The 27924-nt window shown below is 46.3% G+C and overlaps 1 protein-coding gene across 1 annotated transcript in view; it reads right to left on the bottom strand.

Moving 5' to 3' along the window:
* Positions 1 to 27924, bottom strand: part of SYNJ2 (synaptojanin 2) — a 745535-nt gene that overhangs the window by 261169 nt on the left and 456442 nt on the right. Inside the window, exon 13 of the mRNA XM_086927319.1 lies at positions 2932 to 3016. Within this exon, the coding sequence (XP_086783445.1) occupies positions 2932 to 3016 (85 nt within the window). The remainder of the gene's footprint in view (positions 1 to 2931; positions 3017 to 27924) is intronic.

Genomic DNA, 27924 nt, shown 5'->3' with positions numbered 1-27924 from the left:
AGGACACATAAGGATCTGAGGAATTACTTTTGGATCCGCCTCTATAGAATGAGCATCAAAAGGAGTCTAAATTGGATGGTGACTGAAGTGCTCCCATTGACTTTGCCGCTTATGTATCCTTTTTCATTTTCTCAAGTAACTCATCTACTTGAGGGCCAAAAAAATGTTGTTTATCTAAGAGAGCATTGAGAATAGTCTGTTGTACTTCTGGTTTAAAACCAGAAATTCTCAGCCACGCATGTCTCCTATGACGAATGCTGGAATAAATTCCCATTGCTGCAGTGTCAGCACCATCTAGTGTACACCTAATAGATGAATTAGAGATTAATTTTCCCTCTTGCACTAACTTGTCCTTTTGTTCTTATGTTCTTCTGGGAGGTATCGGAGTAATTCCTATATTTCGCCAATAGTTGGTGGATTGTGCAGCAACCCTTTTCCCTTATGCATGTATTCATTTAGACTCCTTGTCTGGAGGTGGTGCATCTGCTGAAGTGTATGAGTTTGCTCTTTTCCAAGCATTGGATACAACTAAGTAATCTAAAGGTAACTGCCCCCTAATAAAAATTGGGCCAGAAGGTGGAGGTTTGTATTTTTTGTCAACCCTGTGTGTTTATATACGTGCCTGTACAGGGTCCTTAAAAATGTCGAGCATGGCGCATCATGCCCTTTAAAATGGGTAAAGATTGAGTTGTTCTATGTGTATTTCCTAAAGTTTCAAATAAACATCCTCCTCTAAATGTTCCTTGTTTAATGTAACTCCATGGTATGAAGCTGCCCTGGAAATTAACTCTTGGTATGATGTGTTGTAATCAGGAGGTGATGTTGCAGAGTATAAGTCAGGATCATTACCTACAGCTGGATCAATATTTTAATGATTCCATGGATCTATCGGTTGTGGACTATTATTATACCCATCTTCTATATCAGGCTGTGTATGTGGAGAACTCAGAGGTGTAATGTTTAAAGGGTTTTGCACGGTAATGATGAAGATGGTGGAGGGGATTGAGGGATAGGGTGGAAAACAATGTCCTCCTTTTTTAGAGGAATTTTGAATGTTATTTTCTCTGAAGGAATTTTCCTTTTGGAAGATGTAACTGATGTTGTCAATTTATGTCCAGTGTCTGGATTAATGTAAATTTTCGTTTGCTTAGGATCCAGCTTTTCCTGCATAGTTTCTCGGATTGAAGTCCATCCTTTGGTTTTGGTGCTGAAATTTTTGGTGCCGAACTGGACCTGTCTTTTTTTATACTTAGGATCAAAAGTTTTTGGTGCCGAAGGTGTTTTGTCTCGGCTCGACCCGAGCTGGAAGGCTGCTTCGGTGCCCAGCCCGAGGGCAGGGCGTTTGAAGCAGTATCTCGGCGCAGACCATGGCCAGAAGGCAGTGGTGGCCCAGAAGCCTTTTGTTTGGTGGAGGCAAGTTTTGTGAGCGAAGGGGCTTTGTTACTCACTGCACCCTGTACGGCTGGAACGTCTTCGGTCTCTAGCTTGATTTATAGTTTGGAATCCAAATCTTGGATGGAGACTGTCTGCTCCTCTTCTGCTGCTGACGCTGCCATCTCTTCTTGCTCAGTATCTTTTCCGAAGATATACGGGGTGTGTTCAATGCTCTGCTGCTGAATCTCCCTTCATCGAGCCCGACGGTCCTGCTAAGTTTGTTTCGAACTTAACCCCTTCCACGCTGATGACGAGCTGAGCTCGTCATGGCGTAGCCTCCTCACACGCTGATGACGAGCCCAGCTCGTCACGTAACATGCGATTTAAAAAATCTCAGCGTGCGAGCGGAATTCCGCTAGCGCGCATGAGGTTAACGATCGACAAGCGTCGCAATATTCTTCCTTGTGCTACGGTGAGAGGCATAAGTTGCAGACTTGATGCAGGTCATGCGATGATATTTAGAGTAGTACCAAGGGCAGAATTGGAACAGAGTCCGTTCCATCGGCAGAAGACTCTAAGATGTGTAATGGAGTGGAAGCAAACCGACATGGCTAGGCCCGAAGTCCCGAGTGATGTATTCTGGATCGAAGATAGAGAGTTTCCCGATATTTTTCATCATGCAGAGGATGATGAACTTGTACGAAACAAGACCAACGAGGGTACAGTGGATTGCGCACCAAAAACGTTTTTGAACTGGAGCGCCGCAAACCACGTCCGAACCTGATGGCAGAAAGAAAACCATCTAACAATGGAGTCGTCGCCATGCACACTAACACCAAAAGGAGGAGTCACCTTACCTCGTAACTGGAAAAGACTTCTTTGAAGAAAAACAACTTGCAAACATTCGGACCAAACACTAGATGCCAGGAGTATGCAAATCATGTGTATCTACAGTACACATGCCTTGAACATATATATACCAATATAAATAAACTGTAGATGGGAAAATAGAAGAGGCAGGTAGCACCAATGGATGGCCAGGAAATTAATCCTCATATGAGAGGTAAGAATTATGGTAATATCCAGCAGCACTTTCCTTTTCAATGACCTAAAGTTACGTTGGAAAGAGGAGGAAACAGGGAAGACAAAATGCAACAGGTTGAGGGGTGTATTAGGGATAATTTGACACAATGGTAAAAAGTTTAAATAGGCCCAAGTGTCAGGACCAGACAAATGAGATCATTGTTGGTGTAAGAGGTGCAGAGTGAAGCCACGACACATGCACAAATTAGGGAAATGGCAGGATCTTAGACACCAGATGCAATCATTAATACAGAATTAAACAAGAGGGACTCCTTGGTGGGTAAAATGGGAGGGTCAAACAGAGGGTATTAAAACAGCCTATGAAAAGTATTACTCTATAAACTGCATATTTACATTATAAAAATATTAGAAACATAACTAGAATTGTTTACTTACGATATTAACCTAATGATAAGATAGCATATAAAAACATTTTTTTATAAATATGCAAAACATGATTAGGTCTCTACTAACCTGGCATTCACTATATTGCCAGCACTGAGCTCCACCATTTCTTCAAATCCGACTGCATATATGTCAGCAGGACAGCTTTCGTCATCTGCAGGAGAATGAAACAAGGTTTTTGGTTACCACAACCTTTCATGCTATGTGATCCCATCATTTTTCATTCTATGAATCACATTTTAGTAGTCCACTTTGAAGTCATTAGCTGTAGGGAACATAATAGGTTTTTTATTCGCACAATTACTTATCAGATCACAGACTGCAGCTGTAGCTAGCACTATAATGCTCCCAGAGTTTAAGCACACGCATCACATTCAAGAAGACAGACCCCAGTCACACTACAAAAATAACGTAGTAATCAGGAACGAGCTGCAGAAACATACCCACACTTAAGCAAAACAGAAGCAAACATTGGTTCCAGACCAATTCTGCTTCTGTCAAATAGGTCCGAAACAGATAACTGTACGCCTTCCAGGCACTACATTAATGGCAGAAACATGTTTAACACAAAGCATAAAGGCTGACTGTGGCAAGAGACTTGTTCTCATTTAACCTCACGGTTAGTACTGCTATATAAGTGGTTTGGGTCCTGTAAGTATATTTGAAGACAATTCACAGAGGGTCAAACAACGAGTCACTCTTGACGCCGGCCTTGGCCCAAAGGTTATTGTTGTTTTCTTTTTTTGTGGGGGCGGGGTTCACCCTGCCTCCCTGTGCCCCTCTGTCCCTTCCACTTTACCCATGGCTTTTAGTTAGATGCTTTGAATATATGACTTTACCACGAACACAAATACCCCGCATGGCATTACCACGCGAATTTTTCTTCGCAAGTGGCTGTACCACGCAGCTTTTTAGAACGCAAGTTCTTACCTCGCATTTCAAAAACGTTACGTTCACCAGCTCTTACTTCCATCCTCGATCGAAATATGCGTTAAAACACGTCCACACAAACTAAAAAAGGACTTCAATTATGACGTACTCGCCACGTCTTCGGTGAGGCTCTTTTTTTTTTTTTATTGACACTTTAGTGCGTTTTTTTACTGTATGTAGCCTGCTCGTTTTTTTTTTTTTTAAATGGGGGGGAGACCCCCCCAACCCCCCAAGGCCACGCAGAACTTACATGCTGGACGACCAAAAGGAATACCACTTGCGTGGTGAAGACGGTCGTTGAAGGCTCCCTCGTTGAAGAGACGTTTGCGGGGTAAGTGGATCGTTAAAAACGTCAAGCGTGGAAAAGACATAGTTGTAAATGATGTTTCCCGATGCTTTATTGCAGGCGGTAATGCACAGCCTGGTGGGGAACATGCACAGGCTCCCACTGCCTGTCTGAGTGCCGAACCATGGCCCTCAGACCAATCACAAAGCTGCATTGCAGTGTTGTGATTGGCAAGGGGAGTCAGTTTGTGCTTCCTGTTCCGCCAGGCGAAGTGGATGCGATACGACGATGGAGGAGGAGTTGTCAGTCTTAGAAGGTGAGTGCTATTTATTTTTTTAAACCCCCTCGCACCCCCACTCCTGCCCCGCCACCCTCGTTCAGTACCAGCCGCGACTGCTTAAAGAGGGGTCATAGTCACATTGGAGGAAGTGTTAAGACACAAATCAGTTCACTTTTGAAACCGCAATCATTATTTGGTTCTAGGCCTCTGTTCATCAAACAACTTTTGCATTATTTTGCCCTGTAATTATTCAACATTTATCAGCGTTGCTATTTACCGTCCCAGCATTCCCAGCTCCTGTAATGGCAGCTGGTCCTTTACTATCTTACAAAGCTTAGAATGTTTTCTCTGTAAATATCTGTCCAATCTCTGATCACTTCTTCTTTTGGAAACTGCTTAAGAGGTATTTGAGAACTAGAACAGTTTTCTTTAGCTTGCCATATAGTGATTCCCAGAGCACTCTTTGGGGTGATTGCGTGCTTAATAAATAAATAAATAAATAAAATAAATTAAAACGCAAGTATCTTCACAGTATGCCCAAACTGCTGAAATGGAGTTGTCACCATCCTTTGACCAGAACACATGTGTTTCAGGCCTGTTCACTCCTGAATAAGTGGAGAGATTTAAGTTACTGGCTGTATTGTCACCACCAATAACAATGGCTTTCAAGGAGAAGTGTGGTGCTCTAATGGGCATGATGGTCACTTGGGGTGAGTTACATGAAACAACACTCTCCCCGTGCCTGTATCAGGCTGCATAGACCTCCACAGAGAAAGCCAATAAAGAGAGGCTAGGGATTATAAATGGCATTACTCTGATGTTCAAGTGGAGAAGTGAAAGATCCTCCTGGCAGAAGAGGGGCATTAAGTTCTCTTCTGTCCATGCAATTCCACTTTCAATAAAAAGCATTGGCTGCCTGCTCAAAATATTCCTGACCTAAAAAGAAATGCAAAGGACCACCTACACGAGAAACAAATTAGAGAGAAGCATGCGGCAAGAGAAAGAGAAGTCTGACAATTACTAACCACTGTGTACTACGAACCTACCAGCTAGTTCCGCCGAGGGGAGAGAGATTATGGAAGCATGACCAAAGAAGAGGAAGAAGGCACCAAGATCGCAGTGGGACCGAATAGTATCTGGGGATGAAGAGCTTAAAGAACCTTAATTGCTTGACAGCTTCTCCTAAGCCATAATGAAGAAGATTACCATAATCCTTGGAAAGAGTTCTGGTATCTGAGTAAAGAACATATGCCGACGCTGCAGATGGTATAGCCTATCTTTTACAGTGTAGCTATGCTTGACTGCTGAATTTGTTTCAGGGAACTGAACAAGGAATATTATCAAGTGCTATCTAAAAAGGAATGACAAAGAAAGAGAAGGCTGCTCCAATTGCATGAATTACTAGTCACTGTTGGGGGCGTGGTTTGGCCTAGGACAATTTCAGACCCGTGAGCAGAGAGCTCTGCATCAGCCGTGATTTCTCCTCGGACACCGCACAGCAGGGGCCGCTTTGGGCATATTCGAAACCCTCTGGGAGATCAGAGGCTCGAGCAGTGTGCCCAGGAAAACTTTGCTTACTGCAATTGATGAAAGCCAGGATCTTGTCGATCCTACTCTCCTCTCGAGCAGGCGACGCCAAAGGAACACAATGCGGCGCATATGAGAGGTATCAAGTTGGGCAGCAGTCTTGAAGAGTTCGCCTGCAGCCGGGGGGCACCCACGGTTGAAAAAAAACCTGGTGGCTGCAAAGCAGAGCATATATACTTGGGGCTGAGGACTGAGGCAGAGAAAGGTGCGCAGTTGAGCCCTGTGGAGTGTGGTGTGCTGCTGGTGGTGGCCGTAACAAGCAGGAGGGAGCAGGAGTACAGCTGCATGAGGTTGCACCGCGGAGATCGAATGTGCAACGGGATCAGAGGGCCTGTCTGCTTTCTATACTCTGGAGAGGGCCCATAGGGTTCCTGCCATGCCGTTGGCACCAGGGAGGCCTCCGAGACCTGTGGTGGCCCGCCTGCTTCACTTCTGTGATAGAGACTTACTTCTGCAAAGAGCAAGAGCTGGGGGCCCTTGAACCGTGGATAACAGCAGGGTTACCCTTTTTCTGGATTACACATTGGAGGTACAGAGGAAGCGGCCTCCAATGTGGAGGTCAAGAAAGCACTGAGAGACAAGGGCCTCCAATACCCCTAATGTTTCCAGCCCGCTTGCGTATTATGCTGGAGGGGAACACTAATTACTTTGATTCTCCCAGGGATGCCTGGGATTGGCTAGAGATTTACAAGGGTGAGACGCTATGAGATGGGAAACTTGTAGTCGCCGGGCAGAGACCCACCGACCCTGGGAAATGTTTGAACCATCGACCCCACAGGAGGACCCCGAAGAAGCAGTCATATTCTCAGACGGAGAAAGAAAGGACCAAGGCTTTTCAGGCAGTGGCAGCACTGGTGCAGGGTCGGAGCCCTACTCCAGGAGAAGAGGCTGGATCTTCCAGTGCCTCGGCGGACAATGAAACAGACATGTCCCATCCCACAGCGATAGTGTGAAGATGCCAGTGGTGACACCTAATACTGCAGACGATATTATTTGAAAAGATGTGATAAGCTAGCATGGCTAGGATGTCTAAAGTGGAACTGGACTCACAGTGACTATTATAGGCTCCGGACTATATTTACTTATAAGAGGTTGATGCGCCATGGTTAGTGTAAGTAACTAGAGTCAGCTGCGCTCCCTTGCATCTCTGTAACTACCAGACGTTTTTGCGTATACTACTATAGTTTGGATGGGTGCTAGTTTGATAGTAACTGTCCTGGGAGGGGGAGATGGGGGTTTTGGTTACTTTTGGGGTTTGTTAGGGCCAGGCATGTCACTAGAGAAGCCCTTCCAGGAGAGCTGTCCGAATTTTCGCGATGGATACCACAAATGACTTCACATGTATTTCATGGAATGTGCGGGGAATGCATTCAATGTGGAGGCATCATAAAATACATGCATACTTAATCCGTAGAGGGGTTCAGATTGCACTACTTCAGGAGACCCACTTGAAAGTGCAGAAGGGAGCGGCTCTGCAATGCAGAAGGCGTGGCTAAGTGTTTTATACTACTTACTCAGCGTTCGCTGGGGAGTGCTGATTTGGGTGCGGGCGGGCGTACCCTTTCAATGCACGAACCAAATCATAGACTCGAAAGGTCGTTACGTGGTTGTCACTGGGAAGATAGATGGTAAAGACACAGTATTGGGGAACATATACGCTCCCAACACGGAACAACCACCTTTTTCTCACAGCTATCTGGGAGGTTGGCGCCCATTCTCACGGGATCCTTACTGATTGGGGGGGGGGGGGGGGGATTTTAATTGCATCTCTGATGTTGTACTAGATCGCTCACACCCCCCGCTTCCTAATGCAACCATTCATAAAACAGAAGAGACACGGTGCAACTGGTAGGAGAGATGGGGGTCGGTAGACTCTTGGAGGGTTCAGCACCCAGGGGACCAGGACTATTCCTTTTTCTCTGCCCTGCATGACCTCCACGTTCGTCTAGATGCGATTTTATGCTCACGGGGCGTGCATGCCTGAGTGCAGAGTAGTGAGTACTTCACAAGAACATTATCAGATCATAATCCTATCTTAATCCGAGTGCAGTGGTCTCGCACACGGCTAAGATACCTACATGGCACCTGCGTCCTGAAGCCTTAGAAGACCAAGTCTTTCGCGAAGCAGTGAACACTGGCATAACCCAATACTTCCAAGAAAATGCTGGCACAGCACGTTGCCCTCAGTGGAATGGGATGCTTCTAAAACAGTCATTAGGGGTCGCTGCATCTCAGAGGTAATGGGGGTGCGTAAAGTGCTTTTAGGGGATGTATAGGAGGCAGACCAGCGCCTTCGAGAGGTAGAGCGGGATCGCCTTGAGAGACTAGATAAACAAGGGGAGCTCTTGGAAGCAAAGGAGGCTGTAGCGGCACAAGTAGAGGGGCTACGCTGTTTTAATGATAAAACACATTACGCAAGCCCATGCAGAAAGGGACAAATCCGGAGCTCTCTTAGTGTGGCTAGCTAACCAGAATCAAAGAGGTTCAATGATTGTGGAGCTCAGGGATCCGCATGGGGTGGCTTGTTGCACTCAACGGGGTATTAACGAATACTTTCTTGAGTATTATACAGACTTGAATAAAAGTAATCGGCCCTAAGAGAGGATGATTTGGATAGGTTTACACATTCAGTTAGACTACAGAGTTCGGATAGAGAGCAGGCAGATGCGTTGGGGTGGGCTATTCTAATTTTGGCGAGGAACAAGACACCAGGGAGAGATGATCTCCAGATTGAATTCTACCTAACATACATTGAACAGTTGCCGCCTAGATTAGTGATGCTATGTAACGAGGCGAATCGGATAGGTCAACTCCCCACAACGACATGAGAGGCCATTATCCTGCTCCTCAAACCTGGGAAACCACCTTGGGACAGGTCTGCGTACCGCCCACTGTCCATGCTTAATACGGATTACAAGATCTTGAGCCGTATTTTTGCCACCGACTCCTCCCCTATATGTTGACACTAGTGCATAAGGACCAATCCGGATTCATCCCGAACAGAAACACGGCTATGAATGTTCGACGATTATTGCTGATTTTGGAAGCGGATTCCTACTCGAAGGATATGTCCACTGTTTTTGCTGTAGACATCGAAAAAGTGTTCGATAGTCAAGAGTGGCCCTACTTGTTCAACGTAATGTATAAATTTAGACTTGGGGATAAATTTATAAAGTGGACGGCCTTACTATACAAGCACTCCAAGGCGAGGGTTAATACGGGTGGATTGATATCTGACATTTGTGGCGTAACCCGGGGTACGAGAAAGAGATGCCCGCTGTCCCCCCTCTTGTTTGCGTTCGCTGTGGAACAGTTAGCGGTCAAGGCCAGGACAGGACAGCATTACCAAGGCCAACATGTGCATAGGCAGATTCACCATATTGCCCTATATGCAGACGGCTTGATAATGTTCCTGGCAAATTCGAGATAAGCGCTTCGAGGGGTGAAGGAATTGCTCCAACACCTCGGCACAGTGGCTGGGCTTCGAGTAAATTGGGCTAAGTCCTGCTTAATTCCGACCGTTGGGGATAAAGATGGCCCGCAAGACACAGCCGGGGTGAAATGGAAGTATAGATGCCTGACATATTTAGGTACGAGGACAAACCATGCACAGGGAGATCTGTTGGAGGGCAATATTAGTAGAGCAATCAAAGGACTGAAGGGAAGTTTTGACTTTTAGGGGACGCTCCCGCTGTCAGTGGCTGGACGAGTGGCCCTACTTTAAATGGTGGCCCTACCTAGATTATTGTACTATTTCGGGACCTTACCGGTTTGGATCCCAACACTATTTTTTAGACAACTTAAACCCATGGTAACGGGATTCCTATGGGGTTCTGGTAGGCGACTGGTAACGTTGGCAGTTTTAATGCGATCACGGTCGGGGGGTGGGCAGTGCCTGATTTTGAGGCTTATTACCTAGCAGCCCAATTACAATGGCTCACACAACAAATAGTGGCTAGGATGTGAGGGACAGAAGCGATGAGGGACAGAGCCCCGGCATTGAGAGTACTCTCCCAAATAGTGCTGAAGCTACCTGTCCGCACCCACGACCTCCCAGGGAACCTCAAAACTGCAAGGCAGTGTTGGAATAGGATCTTGAATAGGGCGATGATTGAGGTTCCATACGCACCTGACATCCCACTATCCATGTGTGAGGTATTACCTCAGGGAGGTACCTGGAGGGGACTGGCGAGTTGGAATGAGAAGGGCCTGACCACTATCGGAGATTTCTATGATGATGGCACTATGCTTCCCTTTAACGAATTACAGGAATGGTATGACTTGCTGAGGGGGGGACTTTTTATTACATACTGCACTTACTGCGACTATCCATAAACATTGGAGGGGGGGGGGCCTCATTGAACCGAAAACGTCACTGGGGTGTCAATATATAGTGACAGTGGAAGGGACCTTTAAAGCGTTTACATGCCTGTATAGACGTATGACACAGGAGATGTTGTTGCCCTTGAATGTACTGCGACTCAAATGGGAGGAAGATGTGGGGGCGGAGATCCCGGAAAAAGCCTGGGCTGATAATGTGGAAAGGGCATGGAAGAGCTCCAGGAAGGCTCGCTTTCAATTCATGCACTTTTACATATTATATTGAGCCTAACTCACACCAGCGAAAATTAATAAATACTTTGACACTAACTCGGATGGGTGTCCACGCTGCCGCACGGAGGAAGAAGACTTCCGTCACATGTTCTGGGGGTGCCCGCAATTAGATACTTAATGGCCTGCAGTAGTGACTTTATTAAACGAAATCAGTGACAGGGAATTGGAACCGGCTATAGGGCCATGTATATTGCATTTGTTTCCCCACACAACCAAAATAAGATAACTAGCTAATTTTTAGACAAGGGTCTCTTATTGGCTAAACGGGAAATTACTATGAATTGGAAAACGCAGAGGGGCCCCAATTTAGTCAGATGGAAGATGGAATTCATTAAATGGGCGGAGTGTGAGGGAATAGTTAGGATGCAATTAGCAAAGAGGGCGGGAAGTGAGAGGGCACTTGAAGCGGCTAAGGCATGGGAAACATTAGTGGTGCTCCTGAAGATCCCAGACAATGACAGTGACGAGGATTCCGTGACTGCAGCGCCTGATGTTGAGGACTAAGTAGATTGCCCTTGAGTTCGTCATGTCTTGGAGACCCTAGATACAACAAGCAGCAGGATTCTGCAACCGCTGTGACTAAACCCTTGCATTTCTATCCTTGATATATCAATAAAATCACAGCACAATAGACCTACACTGCAGTCCATAAGGAGAGTTACCTGCCTGGAGGGAGGGTTGGGTGGGGGGTAGTTCTGGGGGGCTGGTATGGAGTTAAGCTTTGACATAAGACTGGAATGAGTGCTGTACCATTGCAACACAATGTGGGATTTGTTCTTTTCACTTTTTATTCTTGTGCTGGGTGGCGGGAGGGAGGTTTAATACAATGCACAGATTTCTTAATACAATTGTGTCTTCCACGATTGTATCATTGTTCCCCTTTTTGTGTGTATCTAGATACAAAACTTTATACAGTATGTGCTTGTACAGGCATGCAAACCTCAATAAACTTTGTTTTTAAAAAAAGAAATGAATTACTAGTCACTGTTCAGTTGGACCACCATTCACGCGAAGAAATGTTCACATCTCAGCTATGCCAGAAGAGGGATAAGAAAATAAGTCAGAAGTCTATTGTTTCAATTCCAGTAAGTTCCAGAGTGGAAGTTCCTGATCACAAAGAAAACAAATTAGTTCCAGGTGGAAGTGGAAATAAACGAGGAGAGAAGCAGAGCTGTCCATAAATAAAATGTAAGGCCACACTGTTCATGCATGAGGTGCATAATAGGAGTCAAAACTGCCCCCTCCCCCACTTGGTTAGCTCTTTGATTTACATGCGGACGCCAGCAAGAAAGGCCATGGAGCAGTCCTGGGATAGTTAAAAGACAAGTAGTCAAGTTCTCTCAATAAAACAATAACTCCTCATTGACTTACATGCTCAGGGAAAGAGGACTAATGACAAATGGTACACTCCCTTCTCACTATGCAACTTCAAATTCCAGAATTGCACTCACAAGACAACATTGATGCTGACTCTCTGTCCAGAAGGGCCAACCATACTCTTCCTAACTGTAATCAGGGAATCAAGGCTGGGGGAAAAGAAGTATGTCACCTCATTAGAAACCGGTCTACCATTGAGACCTCAAACCATCTATGCGCCATTGATTTTCTGAACCCTTCTCAAGCCTTCCTCTTTCCTGCTGTAACACTGTGAATCTGTAGCTGCCAGAGTCGCTCAGACTAAAAAATAGAATGTGGAGCACAGCAGTTTGAATTTTGCAATTTCTGAAGCATTGAGCACCAAGACCGAGGACGAATGCTTGACCAAGTCAAGTATGAGTATCCTTACATCAATCAATCAAAGACATTTATAGAGCGCACTACTTACCCGTAGGGTCTCAAGGCGCTGGGGGGGGGGGGGGGGGGGGGGGGGGGTTACTGCTCGAACAGCCAGGTCTTCAGCTTCTTCCTGAAGGAGAGGTGGTCTCATCACAATTCTTCTTGGATACTAGAAGAAGCTAGTCATTAAGTGAGACATTACGGATAAAGAGCCATTAGCCCATTCCGAGGCATCAAAGTCTGGTATTGCTGGAGAAATACGGAAAGCAAATGCTATATGACCTGCATGCCAGTAAAGAGCATTTGAGGGACAGAAACAGCCCTTCAACTAATGAGATACAAATTTAATTGGTTGTAACTGGGGTGAGTAGTAAAGAACGAATATAAGCAGTGTACGCTTCGCTTTGCCAGTAAAACCATCTCCAGGCTGGCAGCCTCAATGGGAAACTAAAACACCATTGGTCCATTAGATCTACAAAGCAATTATTTTTTTAATCTTTGGAAATGGGCAGCAAAGGAATCCAGAACATTCTGGTCATCCTGATCATTTCACTAGGTAGGCTAAGGTTGGGTTCACCAAAGACCAGAATGATGACAAAGAAGACAAAGTGCTTTGGAAGAAATACCATGTACATTATGAAGGGGCAGCACAGATTCATTTAGATAAGGCAGAAGACCAATTCTAAGCTTGGCAAGTGTATGCTTCAGCTTGTGGGGACCATGGCAACTTGCACTTCGTCATGCCACTCCCAGTGGAATGCCCAGGTTGAGAGATTCAACAGAACACTGTTGGGCATGTTAAAGACTCTACGGCCAAAATAAAAGCATTGATGGAGTCAGTAGGTAGCTGCAGGGGCCAATTCTTAGAAGTGTAATATGAACAAATCCACCAGCTCTTCTCCATTCTGTATGATGTTTGGAAGAGTTCAATTCTTCTGATGAAGAGGGGCCTAACTCCTCTGAGTCTGACATTGACACTCCTCTGCTGCCCGGAAAGTCAACATGGGTCACAGACAAACAGTGGTTTGCCTTACCCTGGCACCTGTGAGGATCTGCGTTTGAAATCTTGACGCCTATTGGTTTTGAGACGGATGATTATCCCTTCCTTGGGCATATCGTGCCTAGTGTAGATTGTGAATATTTTTTTTTCTTTGTATTAAAACATAAAAAACAAGCAAGGCATGAAACATGTTTTACAAAGTACCAGTTCAATCAAGGGAGGAAGCAATACAATGAGCAGCAATCGGTATAAAGAAAGGGGAGGGGGGCGGGGACAGGGGTCAGATCTGATAAAAATACAATAGAATGGTCAAAATGCATGGGTCAGGGGGAAGGAGGAACATCAATGTTATCAACTACAGGCGGTATACATATGTTTCCACGATAACTATTTCAAGGTCCCCACACTCTACACCACTTCCGGGGACGGCCCATGGCTAGGTACACAGTCTTTTCCCTGAACATACACCAATCCATGTTTTCCTTCCAAAAGTCTACTGTAGGAGGCCTCTGGGACCCCCACAACTGAGCAATATCTCGCTTGGCGACCATGGCTCCCAGGGATGCCCACTGAGTCTGAGCCACATTATAGTCTGTAGATTCCCAAACGTTCAACAGGCAGCGTCTGGCCTCCGGCAAGAGAGCAACCCCAGTCACTTCCTTCATGACTTCATGGACCCCACTCCAAAAAGCAGCAATCTCGCAACATTCCCAAATAATATGAAGAAAAGTAGCAACCTGCCCACACCCTCGCTTGCATAATCCCTCCGTAGAAAAGCCCATTCGGACCAAACGGGGGCCCGTGACATAAACCCTGTGGAGGATCTTAAGTTGTACCAGTCGGAGTCGAGCTGGAATCGCGACCTCCTTCGGAGAGGAGATCGCAGATTGCCAGTCCTCGTCATCCAATTCAAGGCCGTCACGGGTCCACAAGTCCCGGAGATGTAGCAGGAGATCAGGCCTATTATTAATTAATTGTAAACAAGGGAGATAGTGCTGTCGGGTCCGACAGCACTATCTTCAAGTGGGGACGATTCCGGAATCACCTCACCCAAAGGGAAGACCGACATTAAGGCATGGTGAACCTGGACGTAGCAAAAGTACTCTGTGTCACCCAATTCAAACTCCGTCTTCAACATCTCAAATGATTTCACCTGGCCCTTAACCCAGAGGTCGCCCACCTTACTATTACCGATAAGGTCCCATCTATTGAACCCCTTGGTTTTCCACAACTTCCCAAGCCTGTCCGAAGCGAAGAGCGGGGTCGCTAGAGTCAAGCGATCTTTCCACCCCAGGGAAGTATTAGCATCCTGCCACGTACGAACCGCCGTCTTTGTAGGCCCCGACAGAGTCTTAACCACCGATTTTGAGTAGAGCCACTATAATAATTACCCCCGGGCAACAGCCATCTATCCATAGCGAAAGCAGGATTCAATGCAGGACCATACATACCATGGTTGATGGCATCCAGTTGAGCAGCACAATAATAGCGTTTGATGTCAGGGACAGCGATTCCCCCGTCATACCAGGGGAGCGTCAATTTGGCAAGAGCAATGCGAGGTTTACCGTCCCATATCAAATTCCTCTGAAGGTCTTCGACAGCACAAAAATAGCTAGCGGGGACAATATCAAGAGTGTTCTGGAGAGCATACAAAAAACGAGGCAGAGTCATCATTTTAAATAGGGCCACACAACCAAGCGGTGAAGGCGGAAGTTTACGGCAACCCGCAACGTCCTGTTTCAATCTAGCCAAAGGTGGAAGAAGGTTCCGTTCATAACGGGCCATCGGATCCAACGAGATAAAGATACCAAGGTACTTAAATCCCGTCAGAGTAACCTGAATAGGGCAGGTACGTGGGAGAAGAGGGACATCACCAGAGAGAACGTATAAGTAGGATTTTGCCCAATTGATAATCAAACCAGAGTTCCTCCCAAAGGAGGCCAAGACATCGCACAGAACCATCAATGACTTCCGGGGTGAGGTCAAATACAGTGAGATATCATCCGCATAGAGTGAGATGCGATCTTCGAATTCAGGAGACCATTGAAAACCCTTCATCGAGGGCTCCCATCGGATCCAGGCAGCAAGGGGTTCTAGGGCTAGGGCAAACAGTAACGGAGACAAGGGACAGCCCTGACGAGTGCCTCTTCCAAGATTAAACCGAGTAGAAACACGACCATTCACGGCAATTTGCGCAAGGGGGTCCTCGTAAAGAAGCCGCACCCAACCAATAAAACCAGGTCCAAACCCGAACTTAGCCAACACGGCCCATAAGTATGGCCATTCCATGGTATCAAAAGCCATCATAGCATCTAACGACGCCAAGACGGCCGGCTCACGCAACGTCGCAGCTCTCGCGAGAACGCCGTGCAGATGCCTGAGATTCAGGGCGGTATTCCTATGCGGAATGAAACCGGATTGATCCGGATGTATCAATTCACCAATAACGATGATCAAGCGGTTAGCCAGCAGTTTTGCAAGGATCTTAGGTTCGGCGTTCAAAAGAGAAATCGGCCTGTACGATGTGCACCTATCCCTCGGTTTTCCCTCTTTATGGATCACCACAATGGTCGCGAGACGTTGATCGCTGGGTAGAGAACCGCACTCACAGGACTCCTAAAACATATCTCTTACATAGGGCGCTATCTTGTCAGGCCGCAATTTGTAAAGTTCAATAGGCAGGCCGTTAGGACCCATAGCCTTTCCCGAACACAAGGAGCGAATCGCGAGAGCCACCTCGTCAGCAGTTATTGGAGCCTCCATTTGTTCCCTATCCAAATCAGAAAGACGCGGTAGAGTAATATCACGCAACAATAGATGTGAATCTTCCTCCGGCTTATCCGACACAGAGGCATACACTGACTGAAAGTGATCAGCAAAACACTGAACGATCTCCTCAGGGTCAGTGACCAGACAACCGCTTGCCGTCTCGATCACGGGCACCACACGACTAGCCCTATCTTTCTTATCCAGCCACGCTATCAATTTGCCAGCTTTATCTCCTACGTCATGAAGCCGTCCCTGCTGTTCTCTACTCATTGCCTTAGCCGCATAAGTAACTAACGCCCTATATTCCAACTGCTTAAGTCACAAAACATGCGTCCTAGCACGCGTGACTTCCCGCTCCAGGCCGAGCTCAAGGTCCGCTATCTCCGCTTCAATCTTAACCGCCTCCTCGTCGCTCCGTTTCTTAACACCTGCGATTAACGACAGGGCATGGCCCCTAAGAACAGTCTTGAAAGCCTCCCATAGGGACACCGCCGACGAAACCGAACCCTTATTCTCAAGAAAATAGTGGTCAAGAGATTTTACCAGATCCACACGAGTTTTAGGGTTCCGGAGGTACCATGGGTTGATTGGGGCTATCCGACCCTCCGTCCCAGGACTGGACCCCATACAAAGCCATAGTGGAGAATGATCAGAGATCACCCGAGCAAGATGCTTAACCTCAGTAACAGAAAGCGCCTGTGCAGCCGGGACCAAAACATCATCAATTCTAGAAAGACTACCGTGCGCGCCCGAGTGAAAGGTGTACTGCCGCTGAACGGGATGCAACAACCTCCAACAATCTACCAAGCCCAGAGTATCAATGAAATCATGAAGCCAGTTCTGCGCCCCCTTAAGATCTCTAGGTGGGTGCCGATCAGCCATACCAGAAGCCACAAGCGGTACAAAAGGGGGTGGTACCAGAAGCCACAGAGTTAAAATCACCACCCAAAAGCAATGACCCCTCGGAGAGAGCGAAGTCCCAAGTCCGAGAAAGTAGTTGACTGTAAGCCAGGGGGGACATAAACAGAAACAAGGGAAAGAGTTCGGCCCTCCCACCTACCGGTTAGAGCGACATAGCGCCCCCTGTCATCGAGGACCGTTGCATCGATCTCAAGTGGGAGAGAAGCCTTAATCAGAATACCAACCCCCCCTTGAGCCTGAGGAAATCCCGGCATGGGCGACCAGTCGATACCCCTTCCTATTCATGGCATGACAAGTATTTCCTATCAAGTGAGTCTCCTGAAGAAGGACTACATCTGGGGAAAGACGTTTCAACAATTGCAGCACTACCCCGCGTTTAATCCTATCCCCCAACCCATTCACATTCCAACTCATCAGTTTCAGCCCCCTACCCCCATCCGAAAGTGAAAGTTCCAACCCCAACGTGAATCCAGCACTTCGATCAGAGAGTCTAACAATACATTGCCTTGTAGAAAAACAAACACACACCCCAACAAAAAAAAACCACTCCCCCACCAACATCCCGTTACGAACCCCCCCACCCTGCACCCCTGCATAAGACTAGAAAGCCACCCCAACTTGCAGTGTGCCGGTCGCCCCCACATCAACTAAGCTACGAAAAGTAAATCAGAGGAGGAAAGAGACCCACCAATAGCCCCGCAACCCCCCCGGATGTCACAACCATTCACACTGCAGGATTAGCGAACCACATTTCGAGGCCAACTGGGGACCCCAGAAACCAGGCAAAGGTGTCTATTCCTGTTCCATCAGTCCGCCTTCTGACCCTCCGGATTGTTCCTCTGGCGCAGGATGATTCGGTAGAGTGTCAAGCCAGTCGGCCACCGCATCAGGCCGATCAAAAAAATAAGTGCGCTCAGCATGTTCGATCCTCAACTTGGCCGCAAAAAGCATAGCGTACTTAAGGCCTATATCACGCAGTCTCCTCTTTACCCCCAGGAAACCAAGTCTCTGCCTTTGAACAGATTGGGTAAAGTCCGGGTAGAAGTTGATAGTAGTGTTCTCGAACTTCATAGGTCCACTCATCCGCGAAGCCTGCAGGATAGCGCGTCTGTCACGAAAATTGAAAATCCTTGTGATCATAGGCCGCGGTGGAGCCTCCACCTTTGGCTTACCACCCGGAACTCTATGGGCCCGCTCGACCATGAAAAATTTACTCAGTCCCTTGTGTGCAAGATGGTTAACAACCAAGTTTTCGACGAAGAGGTCCGCTGCAGAATCTTCCACCTTCTCCGGGACACTGATAATGCGTACGTTGTTCTGCCGAGCCCTCCCTTCAAAAATCCTCCAGACGACGGACAAAGAGATCATTGGAGGCCCTCAAATTGCGGACCTCCGTCTGCAGAACAGCAACATCGCTCGTCAAACTGTAGGTCTTAATGTCCAACGACTTGACTTTCTCGTTGGTTTTTGTCAGGTCCGTACGGATCAGATTAACATTGATCGCCACAGTGTGAAGTTTGTGGGCGAGGGTCTCCATTTGTTGCCCAAGGGAGGACTTGATCCCATCTATGGCGGCCATAACGTCTTGTAGGGTTGGTTCGGTTGCCGAAGTCGGAACATCTCTAGTGTCCTCCAGCGATCTGCCCGGTCCGCTAGGAGATCCCTTAATTTGGGCATAACGGTCCATATTATTAGTCTGGGTATAGCCACCCCGCCGGGTCGTCTTGTGCTTCTGCTTTTCACCCTCTGGTTTCCCCGCCTTTGCAGAGAACAGACCGACGTGAGGCAGATAGACTAGGTAGGAAGATGGCAGTTCCAGGACCTCAGGGGCGCGGCCCAGCCTCACTCAGGAGGGCACACGCCAGGTATCCTATCAAGAGTCTCAAAGCGGTGAGGAGGTAAACTCGGATGTGGCATAGAATAGCCGACCTTGGCACTAAGGGGCCGCTTGCCGTCGAATCTCCCTCCGGGAAAGACCAAATCGAAAGTGAAAGTCAACCAGACCGGTCGACCCCACCACCTCAGGCCGATGTTGTTCAACTACAGCTCGGGCACGGTGCCAACTCAACAGCCGGGCATCACGGAGGTGTAGGCCGTAATCTTCTGAGCACCACAACTCCGGTCTCCGATTCGGAATCTGAAAGCAGATCTCGCCTCACCCGTGGTTCATCTTCATGGATATGTCAATGAAGGACAGGATAGATGTGGGAGGCTACGAGGGTCTCGGGAGCCCTGTGCTGACGCAGCTATCTTGGTCACGCGTGAAGCTCCTCCTCTGTATAATTTATTTTTGTCTTTTTGAGATGTTCAGTGTGTGCGTGTGTGGGTGTATGTGTGTGTGTGTATCTATATATATTGTTTTACAAAAAAGAATTATGGGCAATAATGTTAAAATGAGGGTGATACTCAGAAATCAACAGGGCATGGGAAACACTAGTTCTTCTGATAGCTATCTTGTCACCAGACAGACAGCCTTTCAGACAAAGTGGAAATGTCTCCAGTTATTAGGGGTAATGAAGCAAGTCAATATGTATACCAATCCTATGTGTTAAACACATTAGAAATAAAGGTTTCAATGTTACTCAACTAAAAAGCAGTATTTCTAAAACCGAAATCTCATTGAAAGGTGCAGGGGTTTTCTTAGGACATGCATTGAAATTACCAAGAACCATGCTTGATCAGGAAATGTCATCTGCTCCTGTGGCTTATTCCCCTTTTATAGAAAAGCCGCTGTGGGCAGAGCAGGTCTAGAACTTTCATAACTGTATACAAGAGAGAAAACAGTTCATGGGATAACTTCTTCCTTGCTCTGAAAACCTGAGCTAGGTTTTCGAGGGGAAAGGGGCACACAGCAGGTCTGAATTGCAGGCTAAGAACACCTATCCACTTGATGTTCAAGTACTGAAGTTTCAGCTTTAAATTAAACTGCTCAATGAGGAATATTTCCATTTCAGAAACAGTAGTAGGAGTCGGAGTTAAAGCTTGTTGACTGATTTTTGGGAAAAGACAATGCATCTCGCGCTGGTGCCTTAAAGGTTGTTAGTTGACAATTTTTTATGAAATGCCAGTGGACCCAGCTATCTCCCAGCATATTGTTTCTGCTGAAAAATAGAAGTATCAACCACAACATGGCATGGAAGAGATTCAGAATAAGAACTCCAGTAGCAGTAAGTGATACAGCTGTGACTGGCTCACAAGGTGTGCAAATGTAGTTAAACAAGAAATGTCTTGGTTGTTTAAACCAGAGTTAGAATAACAGCAGCTAAGTGGGAAAAGAGACACATCATGATCAAACCTATAGAAAATGTGCAAGGTGTGGTCAGAATCCAAGAATTAGGATAATGGTCTAAGCTCATAGTGATACAGTAGACACACAAATGATGGATGGAATGTGGAACAAATCAAACATTTACCCCCTATCTAGAGTTCTGAGTAAAATCCATTATTCTGTTGCTCACCATGCCACCCCAGTTTAGAGCCAGCCATATGCAAATCAGTCTTGACCCCGAAACCGGTTCCAGGATGCTCTTTTCTGGTGCAGGGCTGGACTGTTCCCATGGAGAGCAGGGTCAAGACTGATTTGCATATGGCTGGGTCTAAACTTGAATGGCGTGAATACAAAAAAACGATGGATCTGTGACGGGGTGAATGTTTGATTTGTTCAGCATTCCGTCCATCATCTAGTCCTTTTGCATAGTGATACAGAAGCACAAACTCGCAGAGGCTCCTGGTACTCAGATGCATTATGAGTTATAAACTTGTGCCAATGAAACACTCTTACAGTAAAGCAATGCAATACCAATGTCTCTCAAGAATGATGAGACGTCACAAGACCTAAAAGTACTGACCGGTATTCGAAGAACAAAATAAGGCTGAAAGAGAAACCAGCCACAGTTTTAAACTTTTTGTATTGTTATTTCTTCATGGAAATTGTATAAGGTTAAGGCTAAAGGAACAGCAAATAGAGAAGGAAGAAAAGAAAGGAAACACCAAACATCAAGTATCTGTACTTCATGTTAATTTTGGTATCCACAAAATGACTTCAAAGGGAGCGGTAGCTCTTTTTACTGAATTAGGCGTAGAATTGGACTGGGCACCTGTCACATAGGAATTTGGGTCCTGGTACTGGAACTCATATAGCCATGAGGGAATGACTCCCTGACCAACCACAAAACTGCACATAACAATGCATAAGGATCAGATCTGCTGCACAAACCACAAAAGCTTTAAAGGAGAAAGATCAAGAAAAGACCAAAAATATATTTTGTCAATAGGTTGCGCTCAGAGAGAAGGACTTCAACCAACAATCACTCCCAAGGAAAACAAACATTGGCAATGCCAATAGGTCTGGCTTTAAAAGAATGCTGTATGTGAATATGAAGCGGTACAAAAGGGGGCGGTGATGGACGGAGCATCTGAACCAATCAAACACTCACACCCAGTCAACAGATCTAGGTTTAATCCATCACCGTTCTTTAGCCCACTCTGCCACCCCAGTTCAGACATGGTCATATGCAAATCAGTCTGACCCTGTGCCTCATGGGAACAGGACCGTTCTTTATCCCACTCTGCCACCCCAGTTCAGACATGGCCATATGCAAATCAGTCAGACCCTGTGCCTCATGGGGGAAAAACCCACAAAAAAACGATGGATTTAGGCCCAGATCTCTGTACTGGGGTGAATGTATGACATTGTTCTGCATTCTGTCCATCAACTGTTGTTTTTGCGTATGTGAATATGAAGCATTACAAGTACATAGCATGAGAATAAGTAAGTATTTATGTGGAAGCAAAGAACTGTAGAATTATATTGGTATAGTTAAAAGGCCAGGTGGCAGTTGCACTGCCAAGATAGACCTAAAAACCCATGTAGGTTAATGACTTAGCTCCACCCATCTGAGAAGAACTACAAATTATGTCGCTTTTTAAGGCACTTTAAAGCATTCCGAAGTCATGTGTGTGGCCCTGAATGTTCAAGTTTTCGCAGCGGGATAAATAAACAAAATGAGTACAGATGCATGTAGGGCAAGTAATTCTTTATGTTGAGGCACACCTCTTCTTGCCAATCAAAACAAGTACTCCTGACTCTCAGCATGTGGGCGGAGTAAAAAGCCCCTCATTAGTAATAGTCAAATAATTTTCTGTCGACAGCTGAGCTGTTAAGCCATACCATAAACACAGACCAGACTCGCAAAATCTTACAGCTGCAAAACCAAGTTTCAGCTACAAAGCGAATTGAAGGAGAGGCTCACTGTTCAGTAGTTCTACAGGGAAATGTAGCAGGTGCAGAGGGAACACAAGGAGAGGTGAAATCATATATTCAAAGTATAACTCATCTTTATTTCATAAATGAATAGTATCTCGAGAGCATCTTTCCACCCTCTTTCTTAGGGGTGTCAATATAAATAGGTTAAAATAAATACAGTAGAAAGAATAGCAGCACGTGAGGCTCCATTCTGGAGTCTGTATTGGAGAGCTAATGAATGTTTTATAAGCGAACACAAACATAAAAATCAACCTTAATACTTTAAATCCAAACAAAAAGGCCTGAGTGATCTTTTTCACACCATCGCATGCCGCTGGAAAATGCCAACCCACAAAGAGCTGCAGAGTAACAGGATGTAGGACAGCAATGAACAAAGTGGACAAAGAAAGCTGGTGAACAGCTGCACCCACTGGCACGCTCTGACATATGAGCTGTATGGAGGAAATCACTGTAATGAAAAGTGCTATTGTTAACTCCAGTCCAGAGCGATGACTCATTCCATTAAGTTGATCTATTTTAGAAAAGAAAACACAAATCACAATTGGAGCCCTCTTGCTTCCGTCGGCACTTCAAACAAGTAGTGACTTGGCCGGGTCCTCTATACTCTGCATCTAAGATGGCAGGGTAGGCAAAAAAAAAACGATGGGTTGGAATGCTTCCCCGAATGATTGCCTTGTGTGTGTTTTATGCAGCTCACAGGAAACTGGTTTCTTACCTGTAGCAATACTTTTGCACCGCAACACCCACTACAGAATCACATGATGAGCATCTAGCCATGGAGGAGATAGAGCTGGAATCCTTAGTGATATATAAAACAAGCATTTCCAATGCAAAAGGTCTTGCATTATATAAGTTTGAGCTATTGGCATTGCTAATAAAAATGCAACACTAGCAGCTCAAAGATTCAGTAATGTGAAACCTATTGTATTGCAATTATTTTATTTTTTATATAGCATGAACTTGCGTGAAAGGTGTGTATTTATGTTGCATTGAGTACAGTGCAATTATGTGTTGTGTTATGTGGCACAGAGTGGTATTGTGTGGAGTGTATTTATCTTGCATAAAGTAGAGTAATTATGTGCAATTATGTAGTACTGAGTGGTATGTGGAGAGTATTTATGTTGTATTGAATACAGTGTAATTATGTGGTACTGAGTGGTATTATGTTGAGTGTAGTTATGTACTCTACTCAATGCAACATAAATACACCCCTCATACCACTCAGTACCATACGATTACAAACCACATATTTACACACTAATCAATGCAATATAAATACTTTCCACATCATAACGCTCAATACCACATAATTACACAACAAATATTTAGAACACGTTTACACTCTACTCAATACAACATAACTACACTCAACATAGTACCACATATGCTTGTTTCAAGGGTTGTGGTCAGTTTCAGATATCGTACTGGAGTTAGTTTCACGTACTGTGATCAGTTTCAGGTATTGTGGCTGATTTGAAGAACTGAGGTCTGTTTTATGTTGTGTAGCTAGTTTGAGGCAGTCAGGTGCTAGTGTTGCATTATTATTAGCACTGCTGACAGACGAAAATAACGAAAAGGCAGCAGTAGGCACTAGAAAGATGCTGGTAGAGGGGGCTGCGAGAGGCGGCAAAATATTAAAGGATAATAAGGAAAACAACAAGGGGTAGGGGTACAATCACTTTTGAGTAAAGAAAATGAGAGAATAAGCAAACCATCTGGCTGCAGAAGAGCTAAGAGAAACATGGGGCGAGCGAGAGAGCACGAGAAACCGGCGGGTGGAAAATCCCTTTTAAAGAGCATAGGAAACAAGAAAGTAAATGACACATCGGGATGAGTAAGAGAAACAGGAGGGATAAGATCACCTTTGAGTAGGGAAAATGATAGAATAAGTCAAACATCTGGGTAGGGAGGATAAACGGCAGTGTGAGTAAGAGAAGCAGCAGAGGGTGAGATTCACAAGTTAGGGAGGGGGCATTAATGGGAGAACCTAGGTAGATACTGGAGACAGGCACCGGGGAGGCTGAATAAATAGGTCAACAAGGGGCAATATAATTGAAAGAAGGGTAGAAAGCGACAGAGAACAATGTACAGATAGGGACTCCCAGAATGAGGGAGGCAAAGGAAGGGTACGGAGTCAGAAAAAGAATGGGAGAGATGCAAGGAGCAGAGAGAAGAAAGGCAATCGAGCGTAGAGACAAGAGAGAGACAGAAACTAGGAGGGTCGAGGGTGAGTGGTAGCGAGGTGAGAAGTGAATGCCAGGAGGGACAAGGGTGACTCTCAGGCCATGGGGGTGTGTGTGTGTGTGTGTGTGTGTGTGTGTGCTTGTGGTTGTGTGTGTGTGTGCTTGTGGTTGTGTGGGGTTGTGTATGTGTGGTTGCGTGTGTGTTGTGTGTGGTTGTGTGGGGTTGTGTGGGGTTGTGTATGTGTGGTTGCGTGTGTGTTGTGTGTGGTTGTAGTTGTGGTTGTGTGTGTGGTTGTAGTTGTGGTTGTGTGTGTGGTTGTATGTTTGGTGTGTGCGTGTGGTTGTATGTTTGGTGTGTGCGTGTGGTTGTATGTTTGGTGTGTGCGTGTGTTTTGTGTGTGTGTGGTGTGTTTTGTGTGTGTGTGGTGTGTTTTGTGTGTGTGTGGTGTGTGGTGGTGATGAGTGTGTGCGGTGTGTGGTGGTGATGAGTGTGTGCGGTGTGTGGTGTGTTTTGTGTGTGTGCGGTGTGTGGTGGTGATGAGTGTGTGCGGTGTGTGGTGGTGATGAGTGTGTGCGGTGTGTTTTGTGGTGGTGATGAGTGTGTGCGGTGTGTTTTGTGTGTGTGCGGTGTGTGGTGGTGATGGGTGTGTGGTGGCGATGAGTGTGGCGATGAGTGTGGCGATGAGTGTGGCGATGAGTGTGGCGATGAGTGTGGCGATGAGTGTGGCGATGAGTGTGGCGATGAGTGTGGCGATGAGTGTGGCGATGAGTGTGGCGATGAGTGTGGCGATGAGTGTGGCGATGAGTGTGGCGATGAGTGTGGCGATGAGTGTGGCGATGAGTGTGGCGATGAGTGTGGCGATGAGTGTGGCGATGAGTGTGGCGATGAGTGTGGCGATGAGTGTGGCGATGAGTGTGGCGAGGAGTGTGGCGAGGAGTGTGGCGAGGAGTGTGGCGAGGAGTGTGGCGAGGAGTGTGGCGAGGAGTGTGGCGAGGAGTGTGGCGAGGAGTGTGGCGAGGAGTGTGGCGAGGAGTGTGGCGAGGAGTGTGGCGAGGAGTGTGGCGAGGAGTGTGGCGAGGAGTGTGGCGAGGAGTGTGGCGAGGAGTGTGGCGAGGAGTGTGGCGAGGAGTGTGGCGAGGAGTGTGGCGAGGAGTGTGGCGAGGAGTGTGGCGAGGAGTGTGGCGATGAGTGTGGCGATGAGTGTGGCGATGAGTGTGGCGATGAGTGTGGTGATGAGTGTGGTGATGTGTGTGTGGTTGTGTGTGTGGTTGTGTGTGTGGTTGTGTGTGTGGTTGTGTGTGTGTGGTTGCGTGTGTGTGGTTGCGTGTGTGTGGTTGCGTGTGTGGTTGTGTATGTGTGTGTGTGGTTGTATGTATGTGTGTGTGTGTGGTTGTATGTGTGTGTGTGGTTGTATGGGTGTGTGTGTGGTTGTATGGGTGTGTGTGTGGTTGTATGGGTGTGTGTGTGTGATTGTATGTGTGTGTGTGGTTGTATGTGTATGTGTTTGTATGTGTGTGTGGTTGTGTGTGTGTGGTGTGGTTGTGTGGTGTGGTTGTGTGTGTGTGTGGTGTGGTTGTGTGTGTGTGGTGTGGTTGTGTGTGGTGTGGTTGTGTGTGTGTTGTGTGGTTGTGTGTGTGTGGTTGTGTGTGTGTGGTTGTGTGTGTGGGGTTGTGTGTGTGGGGTTGTGTGTGTGGGGTAGTGTGTGTGGGGTAGTGTGTGTGGGGTTGTGTGTGTGTGTGGGGTTGTGTGTGTGTGTGGGGTTGTGTGTGTGTGTGGGGTTGTGTGTGTGTGTGTGGGGTTGTGTGTGTGTGGGGTTGTGTGTGTGGGGTTGTGTGTGTGTGGGGTTGTGTGTGCGTGGGGTTGTGTGTGTGTGGGGTTGTGTGTGTGGGGGTGTGTGTGGTGTTGTGTGTGGTGTGATGTGGAGTCAGGCCTGAGCGTGATGTGCTTTGCTCTGCTGTGTGTGATGTGGTGTCAAACCTGAGTGTGATGTGTTCTGCTGTGTATGATGTGGAGTCAGGCTTGAGTGTGATGTGCTCTGCTGTGTGTGATGTGGTGTCAGTCATGAGTGTGATGTGCTTTGCTGTGTGTGATGTGGTGTCAGACCAGAGTGTGAAGTGCTCTGCTGTGTGTGATGTGGTGTCAGACCTGGGTGTGATGTGCTCTGCTGTGTGTGATGTGGTGTCAGGCATAAGTGTGATGTGCTCTGCTGTGTGTGATGTGGTGTCAGGCATGAGTGAATTGTGCTCTGATGTGTGTGATGTGGTGTCAGGCATGAGTGAATTGTGCTCTGATTTGTGTGATGTACTCTGAGACAGAATGCGATTTTACATGAAGGGTCAGGACGAAATGCAAAATGTTTTCAAAACGGTTCTAGGCAGATAAGGTGAACTATGGAGTATCACTTTAAGCGGTGCTCCAACACTAGGGAATTATGCGACTGAGATATATATTTTATAATAATGCGCATTGCTGAGATATATATTTTATATTAATGCAAATTTGTAAAAGTAATTTTTCCAGTATTCTTGTGTATTCCTAATTCGGAACTAGTACTGTGCGTCTGAGCCTAAAATAGGCTACTTTCACCTACTTACTCCTGATGTAATAATACGTCAGTGTGTTTAACGCATGCCACTAGCAACATATGCAATCCACATCACAAGTTCAATCCTAGAAAGCCAGACAAAGCCTTTCAACTTTCTTTTGTCAATAATACGAGTATCATTAAATAGGGTAAGGGTAACCATGCTTAATTGCGATGTCTATGAACTGCAGAATTGAGAAGTGAGGCGTCTCATAAAACAAGTACTTGTTATCCATTTACTGTAGACCTGAGTGTGATGTGCTTTGCTGTGTGAGATGGGATGTCAGACCTGATTGTGATGTGCTCTGCTGTGTGTGATGTGGTGTCAGGCATGGGTGTGATGTGCTCTGCTGTGTGTGATGTGGTGTCAGGCATGTGAGAAGTTGGCCTGATATGTGGTGTTTCCAATTCTGGAACCACCTTGTATCAGTCCACACAATCCCTTATGGTGTCTGGTTGTAAGTCAACCTTGTAGACAAGCTATCCTAGGGGTAGCATGGACTAAGCAGCCTTAAAGGCTTAACTTAAGAGGTCGTGTTAAGCGATCTGTTTTACCACATACAATCCTGTAATACCAAATGAAAGGACACCACACAAGTATATATTATAAAAATATATGTGTTTATTTCTAAATTAATCCCCAGTACTCTTTATGAGCAAAGGGGCACAAGCGTTAAATCAAAAGCACAGTATAACATACAAAGTTGCACAATTATGGATGAGGGCGGGTGGCCACTCAAACCATATACTAAAAAAATGGTATAAGAGATACCAATCGAACAGTGGTTAGGCCTAGGGCCTAGAGAATCGCTGGGAGCAGTCAGGACTAGCAATGCTGAAGTCGGGAGTAGCCCACGGAATTCGG

Source organism: Lissotriton vulgaris, chromosome 6, assembly GCF_964263255.1.
Source record: "Lissotriton vulgaris chromosome 6, aLisVul1.2, whole genome shotgun sequence".
NCBI lineage: Eukaryota > Metazoa > Chordata > Amphibia > Caudata > Salamandridae > Lissotriton > Lissotriton vulgaris.
Note: the sequence above shows the minus strand (reverse complement) of the source record. Positions and strands in the feature narration are given on the sequence as shown.